The 8,274-nt window shown below is 38.2% G+C and overlaps 1 protein-coding gene across 3 annotated transcripts in view; it reads left to right on the forward strand.

Moving 5' to 3' along the window:
• nacc1a (nucleus accumbens associated 1, BEN and BTB (POZ) domain containing a) overlaps positions 1–4,597 on the forward strand; it is a 19,046-nt gene extending 14,449 nt beyond the window's left edge. For all 3 annotated transcript variants that reach the window (XM_086288917.1, XM_086288916.1, XM_086288918.1), the window contains exon 8: positions 565–4,597. In XM_086288917.1, coding sequence (XP_086145043.1) covers positions 565–875 — 311 coding nt within the window. In that variant the 3' untranslated portion in view covers positions 876–4,597. The remainder of the gene's footprint in view (positions 1–564) is intronic.
• Positions 4,598–8,274: the final 3,677 nt, after the last annotated feature.

Below are 8,274 nucleotides of genomic sequence, written 5' to 3' on the forward strand. Positions count from 1 at the left end.
CATTGGGACATCATCATGCTGCCTAGGAGCCACCTACAAATGGATTAATATGATCGATTTTTAGCATTTCTGCATTTATACTCCTTGCAACATTGTATTGTTTTCATTCTGTGACCGGAGCATTTAATTTATATCCACAAAACTTGAATATTGGAATATATCTGATATATTATGTTGCCTGGCAACTATCTAAATTTAGAGCAGGACCTAAGCATTGCAGGCGGTCCATAAAAAATTGACTCACTTTTATACTGTCAGTCCCATATAATCCAGTATAGTCCTTAAAAATATTTATTAACAAAGCTATTACCCCTTTTAGGTTTTTTTTGCCAGCATCACAAATAGATCAGATCATACTGTAGTATGTGCATGTACTTAGAATAAATCCATCTTCATTCAAATATTGGTGAAAGGGATGCTTTTGTCTGTTGTGGGTAGAAGACAGGCAAAAGGATCTGTCAGTACACTCGTGAAATTCGTTCTTGGCTCCAGTCACATCATAAAAGTGTGATCAGCCTAATTATTCCCCCCCCCCCCCCCCCCCCCCTTTTTGTTTTTTGTCAGTTTATTGCCAGAACTTCGCAACCAGCTTCAAGGAGAGCGAGATGAACGCCATTGCAGCCGACATGTGCACCAATGCCCGACGTGTGGTCCGTAAGAGCTGGATACCCAAGCTAAAGCTACTGATGGCGGAAAGTGACGCTTACTCTGCGTTCCTTCCTGATGGTGTCAAGACAGAGGAAGACGCCCTGGGGGCGGATCCAACCTTCGACCCTGCCTCATTGGAGTCCGCCAGTGGTGCTGGTATGGAGTCGGGCGGCTCTTCAGGTGAATCGCTACCAGGTGTGGGTGGGGACGGAGGACCGTTATTTTGAATGTTTGGTGACGCACATAACAGTATTCCCCAGTTGCGCTTGCCTTCTCACTCTTTGGCCCACGCTGATCTCTCACATCTTGACTGTCTATACTACACTGTTAGGGTCAACAGTTGTTGCCCTGATGTAACCAGGACTTGAAAACTTAAGGTTTTTTTGCTTTGACTGTATAATGGAGGTAATCAAGGAAAGGAAGGGCGTAAGAGGGTCTTTAGTTGTGTCCTAACTGCCCTCTGCCTCCCCTTGTCTTTTTAAGGTGTGTAAACACATCCACTGTTGCATATTAAATACATTCCCTGAGGTGCTGGTGGTTTGGGGGGAGGGCAGGGAGTTACTGGTGCAGCCTGAGGAGGAAGAGATGGCTGGATGGACAGATTTCCAGGAGCAGAAGTGACGGGTATATTGAATGTAAGTGTCGGTGGCATTTTTCTCTATGCAACCCTGACAACTTGTATTCCAGCCTCGGGAAAGAAACTAAATTTCAAAATAGATACATTATTAAAACAAAGTAACACTACCTGTTCTTCCTCCTCTTGCATCTTCCACTGATCACCCTGCAAGTATTCTTCAGCCTCACCTCACCTTTCTTGAGACCAGAGAATCTCACTCGAGTGTTTCACTGTGTGCTGTCTTATAGAAATATATCTCATCTGCCTATTTTTATTTTCTTTGCATGTTTCTCTGTCTGTAAACTGAAAAGTGATCCAGTAAGAAGGGTGAAAGCTTTTTACTCAGAAGATTGTAATGGGGGGAAAAAATGAAATTTGAAGGGCAACAGGTAATCAAAGCTGGTCATATTTTTAGAAGACAAAAACTATATTTATACAAGTGCCCATGCCTAGAATGGTGTGAGCAAAGAGAGCAAGAGGGATTGTTTTAAAATCTCAGTATTCAGCTTTTATTGAAAGAGGGCTTGTCAAGTAAGGAAAAGTGCTATTTTTGCAGGAGTACAATAATAATAATGAAAGGAGTCTTATCATAAGAACCTCAGTCATTTATTTTTATCCTTATTTTACAGTGAAAGTGATGGAATGAGCAGTTGAACTGCTAAATTTGACACATTTCATCTTTTGTCCACTATCTTTAAAGGAATAATAAGACTGCTTCCGCTGGCACGACTGTGACTATGATTAGCATTTCTTGTTAGGTTGTGAACCTGCAACATTCGCCTCCTTTGATACAGCATTGGCCCACAGTTTTGAAGATTACTTTTGGACATTTATAGGTTACATTTATCTGACAGCTCTGCTAGTTTAGCCTTCGAAGAAAAATTCCTAAAAGGAGGGAGGAACAAAGTGACGTTCACAAGAAATAATTGTGAAATGAACAAGTGCATCTTTCAAATCTTGACGTCAATAAGCTGGTGGGCACAGTGATGTCGCAGGGAGGCAATGCTGCTTGAAGCAAAAAGGTTTTAATGGTACTGTGTGTATGTGTGTGTTCGACATAGTTCTCTGGTAAGAAAGCCAAGTTTGTATTGTGAAGATGTGTCTTTGGTGTGTGGCTTATTCATGTATGCAATGCACCACCTCTTTCATCTGGAAATTCAAAATGAGTTTTATTTTGAAGTTTGAAATGATTTTGCACCTTCCATGAGCGATAAGAGTGGTGGTTTCTGCACCTTATTGAGAAGAACTAGTAGTTCATGCACCTTTTGAGAAGTGTTGTGTAGCAATCAAACCCCTTTAGGTGGAATTTGCCTTGTTGTTTTTTTTTTTTTTTTTTTTTTTTTTTTTTCTTTTTTTCTTTCTCCCATGCCTGCCTGTATTTGTTGTTTAGTAGTGGCACGAACGCCTACTGTAAATAATCAAGAAGACTGTTGAGTTGAATCCCAAGTGTTCTTCTTTTTTTCTGTTGCTGAATGTGTCTGATTTAAGAAATGTCAACAACTGACCTTTTGTATGTGGAAGTTGGTGTTTGCTAGAAACCTTCTGAATGCATGTTAATCTGTTAAGGACGGAGGTCAGTACAGGGGATTCATTCTTACATTTGCAGGTGGAAAAACCTGAAAGTAGTCCGGGTCTGACTCGGAATGTGTTCTTAACCTGATACGTTCGCACGGACTGATTACTTTCTCTTTCAGGAATTTTTTTTTTTCCATAGAGGTTCTATTTTTGTGTAGAGAGGTAGAGTTTGAAAGCCAGGAAGATGCTGATGGTTCCTATCAAAGGCAGTTAAGTCTTACTGAAAAGAAATAAAATGACTAGTGGCATGATAAAGATTCTAGCTCAGCATATTTTCATTATTGTTTCAAATTCTAGGTTGGTTTAGGTGGGTGATACAGTATATGGATGAAACATAAATGCAGTACCTTGTGAGCATTCATTAAGGGTAATAACAAAGAAACCTCAGTTTTGCATTTGACTGTAGATGCCACATGAGTACCCCTCCCCCACATACCTCAAGTATCTTTGAAGACTGTTGTGCTTCCTGTCCCTTATGCAGCTGGTGTCATGTTTCACTCCTCCAAGTTTATTCATGCGCTTCATAAAGGCAAAGCAGTGGTTTATGTTTGAGCTGAATTATAATGTCTAGCTTTAATTTGTGTAGAGGTTTTCACAAGATGTTGCTTCACATTGTTTTAAGTATGACTATAATTTTTTTTTCAAATCACCAGACTTGCCAGGCATGTTAAAGTTGCCATAATCAGCTGAAAAGTTTGCTTTGTTACATGCTATTACTCAGAAGAACTGTCATTGAGTCTCCAAATAAGATAAAATATGACCAATTAAGATTTCAACGTGAGAAACACGTTTCTGTTTGTCTCCCACAGTAATCATATTACTCAGTGACCCACTGAATGACTTGTACTGTATTGTGAGTCATTAACGAGAGCTCGGCTACGCCAGTGAATTGGTGTCGACTCTAATGAAGCAGCTGCCCAACCCGTATACGGAAATGTCCCCACTGCACCATTGATCTAGTAAGATTATGCTGCTGTTGCAGCTTCAAAGCTTTTACTACATATAAACAGTGATTAGGGCCCATGTTGCCATCAGTTCAACAAGTTCAGTTGAAATAAAATGTGGTTCCGGGACATTTCGGGGGTTTCACCCTGAAGTAAAAGTTCACTGACAGCTAAAAACTCCCTTATTCATAACTTGATTGCTCAGTCGCTCAGTCCTCCATCATCACTAGGTATGTGGGTGTTACTCGTTTTTAATTTGTGTTCTTTTGAGAGCTCTCTTGCTTTTTTTTTTATTGCACATTCTAAGCAATTTCTCTACCTTTCAGCGTACGTGTTTACACTTACAAAATGTAGACCTACACACTTGAATGGATAAGGTGTGGCACGGCATTGGGAACCTTTTGTCACTAAACAGTACATAGATAAATATGATTATATACATGTATAGATAAATACTGTATATTATATATAGACGCACACATAGTTTGTTTGTTGTGCACTCGCAGCATGAGGTATATATTTACCCAGATACAATGCTTCTCTTCACAACCTGTGCAGTTATTGGTCTGCCCATGTCTTTGCCCCTGCTCTTTGCCCTCTGTAACCCTGTAGCACCAGTGGACCTCCTGTACTGCTCATCCTCTTTCTGTGTTCCAAGTGCCAATAACTTTGTGAAAGCCCTGTAACTGTGACCCAACATTATCAAAGGTAATTGCACATTAACAACTTTAAGATAAATGAATACAAATCATAGAGAAAATGTCAAAAATGGAACAAATAATGAGTATCTTAATAAAAGATTTGTAACAATTTCTCCAAGACTCCTCGTTTTTGTGTTTCCTTAATCGCTTTAATGGTGTTGCCTGTCATTTGCTCTCATGGCGTTTGCTCACTGGTGAACTTAATTGAATCTTACTTTATTGCAAATGATTTAATGACACAGCTCTGCAATGGTTAGCACTACTGTGGTTAGCACAGCAAGAAGAAGTGTACTTTAATGTAATTTATTTAAGCACCGTTCATAAACCTAATTTAAACTCAACGCTTCAGTGTTCACACCTGGAAGCTGTCATGTATGACCTGTCGCTTTCATACTGTATGAACGTGTCACACACAGTTGTTTTTGCCATCATTTGTTTACAGTTTTGCTTTGACATGCTTGAAAAGAGCTTCCTGATGAGGTGTTAAATAATGGGTTATATTTCATATTTGGATAAAAGGATCTGAAGCACCGTCACTGTCTCCATTTTCATTGCATGCATGACCTTTTTTTAAATCTTTGTTTTAAAAACAGATGTCAAACATGCAGGACAGAAAAGTGTCATGTAGGCTTTTAAATTTCTATTGTTAAGTGCACCACCCAGTGTTACAACAAATACAGGAAATTAAATCACTGAAACTGTTCAAACATTGTATGATCTTGTAGCTCAACAGCTCAAATCTAACCTTATGGTGATATTTACAGTAATCTTATACTGATGAAGAGCAAACATTAAAACTGGAGTATTGGGAAATACAGCTATAAATTGGTTTCTAGATGAAGAACTGATCTATATACAATAACCCACATCTGATATCAAAGATTTGGCTCCTTGTTAAATTGCTGTTTAGTTGGCTGCCATTGTAATGGAGTGTGTGGTAAAGAGGATTTTAAATAGGATTTAAACCTCTGAATCTCTTGTTTGAAATACCTTTTTAAAAAAGTTGTGATGCTGTATAAAATGTAAAAGGAAAAACAGAATGCAGTTGTTTGCATGTTAAATAAAATGATATTTTGTTCACAGTAAATATATCAGATGTTTAAACTGAGACATTTTAGTTTTTAAACCAAAGCAAATGTTGTTCATGAGCTCAGAACCCCAGGCCTAAATCTTGATTAAACTATATTAATGGTGGGTGGGGTTTTTTTTTTTTTTTGGGTTTTTTAAAACAGCTAAAAGGCTTGAGCACTGAGGGACATGGTTAAGTGTATTACATTCATAGATTCTCAAAGATGCTAATCTGAAATTGAATCGAATCTAAGGCTAATCTGATTTATTAGAACAGACATGGTAAGAGCTGCCATCCCATCTCCATCATGGATACAGTGTTTTATATGAATGTACTAAGGAAGCTATTAACAACTTTTTCCAACTCTATCTTCTCTGCATCACATGTTAGCCAAGGTTAGCAAGACAAAACTCATCTCTTACAATGTTAAAGCACCGAAGCTCATTTACTTGCAAATGCTAGCCATGTTTGCATAAGAAGCGCAGGTCGTAACTGATTTCAGAACAGTAAAGCTGAGCCAGTGCCAACTTTCCTTGCACTCTGGTCTGCCCTCAATTTTATCTATAATGCTCATGCGCAAACCACCAGAAAAAATCCGCTGGTCTCTCAGCTTGCCCAGCTCCGGTCAATATTCAACAGGAGATGGACACACCTGTATTACAGAGAGAGCTATTAGACTGAAATAATCACAGCTTTCAGCAACAAAGCTGGCTAGGGGCCACAACATGGCAGAAATGTAAAGGCTGAATGCACATATTAATTGAAAGGCCAGGAGCTTTATGACTGTGCTGTCTGAGATGAAAGAGATGTTATTTTGGTGTATATATATATGTCTATTTTTAGATTTGACAAAGCAAGCATTACTTTCCTTGTAATGTGACCAAAAGATTCTGAGAATCTAGGGAGCTCTCTGTGCACATGTGACAAGGATGAACATTAATACTGGATGATGATTGCTGGGCCCTCAGATGGCGCTACCCAGTGGCTGATTTAGAAAATTGTACATGGGTGGACAAAGGAGGAGCAACAGGTCTAGGCAGAGTGGCAGATACCTCTTCAGTGAAGTATGTGAAAATCCCCAGTATGTAAATGGAGTCAACAAAATATCCACAAACACACTTTAAAACTATTTATTGTATCATTATCTCTTCTAAGAAAACAAAGGTTTTGGACAAACAATTAGTTTATACAATGGCTCTACAGCTGGGGGCAGTTGCCCCTCTTTAGAGGGGAACTGGACTGAGGCTAAGTCAAAAATCTGATTTTTATTTATTTATTTATTTATTTCATTTCTTTGAAAAACATGATGTTGCATTCTCTGGACTAAAGAGTCCACCCAGCTTGTTATCAGCGCTCACTGGACTGGACTTGTTGCACAGGTGGCATCTATCACTATCAATTTGCTGAGCTGCTGAGAGCGACCCAGTCTTTCACCATTGTTTGTAGGAGCATTCTACATGCCTAAGCGCTTGATTTTATACCTGATTTAAATTATTTAGATGGGTGAGTGAATAATTTTGGCAATATAATGTATTTCTGCAAAACAAATCACAAGTGCTAAAGCACAGATATGTTTGGGAAAGGTCAGTGTAATGAACAAAGGATTTAAGAGGCAGACTTTTGAAATAAGGAAAGAACGTTTTCACAATATTCAAATTTTGGAGCTCCACTAGTAGACTATATGCCACCTTTCGGTTGTCCCTAGAGTCTAAGAAAGACAAGCAGGGATAATAGCTTGTTCAATTTTTCACAAACTTGAGAAGTTAGCAAATACTGAGATATCAGATTGTGACAGTTTATTGATTAGGATATCTATCACATAGCCTAAATTTTTCTCAGCTGTCCCTAGCTTGATTCCTGGCTGGTTTTACTTTAAAAGCATGTTATTTATCCCTCTTCACTCTCTCAATATTCCCTGTCTTCTCCCTCTATGATGAGAAAAACAAAAATCTCCAGTAAAGTTTAAGCTTTTAAATGGAATGATTAAAGTGGAATTTTTGACTAAACATTTTATTTAAAATTTGAAACTAATGTGTAATAAAATGATTACATGAAAGTAAATATGTTGCAAAAAAAATATTATGTTTATAGTATTAGACTTGCTCTCAGACCTTTTGACCCAATATATATTTTACACTATTCTACTGTTACATTCCCATGTAGATGGCAAGCTATTCTTCAGATGTGGAGTACAAGCATTGCTTGCGCAAAACAAATCGTCTTCCAACATGATGGCTGCTGCCCCCTTGTGGACCACGAAGGTATTGCTTTAGGCCAATCCTATAATGAATACATAGAAGAAAGAAAGAAAGACCTTTAACAAGCGCATTTATTCATATCACAATTCAATAATACAAACAAACGCTCACAAAATCAAAGGAAACATCACAATAAACCACCCAAACCCACACACACTTAGGTCCACGTGTAGTTAGCAAAACAAATACACTAAATAATAATAGTACTCTAAAAACGCAAAACAAGTGCACCATCCTCCCTCAATGAACATAAAACATTTTGAATACACCACAAATCTGTAAACATATGTAGATTACAAGTTACACTATAAAAAGCATGCTCCACTTTCAATCTTGATGCAACTAACCCCTTAAAACTAAGTGCTGCATCAGTCCAACCCTGTCCAAGCATTTTATTCTTCCTTGTTTTCCAAATTGCTAACTTAGCCATACCAAGAAGGAAACTGATTAAGACATGAGCCTT

This window comes from Aulonocara sp. 'chitande type north' Nkhata Bay, linkage group LG4 (assembly GCF_057382095.1).
Source record: "Aulonocara sp. 'chitande type north' Nkhata Bay isolate Kocher_YH1m ecotype deep benthic linkage group LG4, A_spYH_male_GT1.1, whole genome shotgun sequence".
Classification (NCBI taxonomy): Eukaryota; Metazoa; Chordata; class Actinopteri; order Cichliformes; family Cichlidae; genus Aulonocara; species Aulonocara sp. 'chitande type north' Nkhata Bay.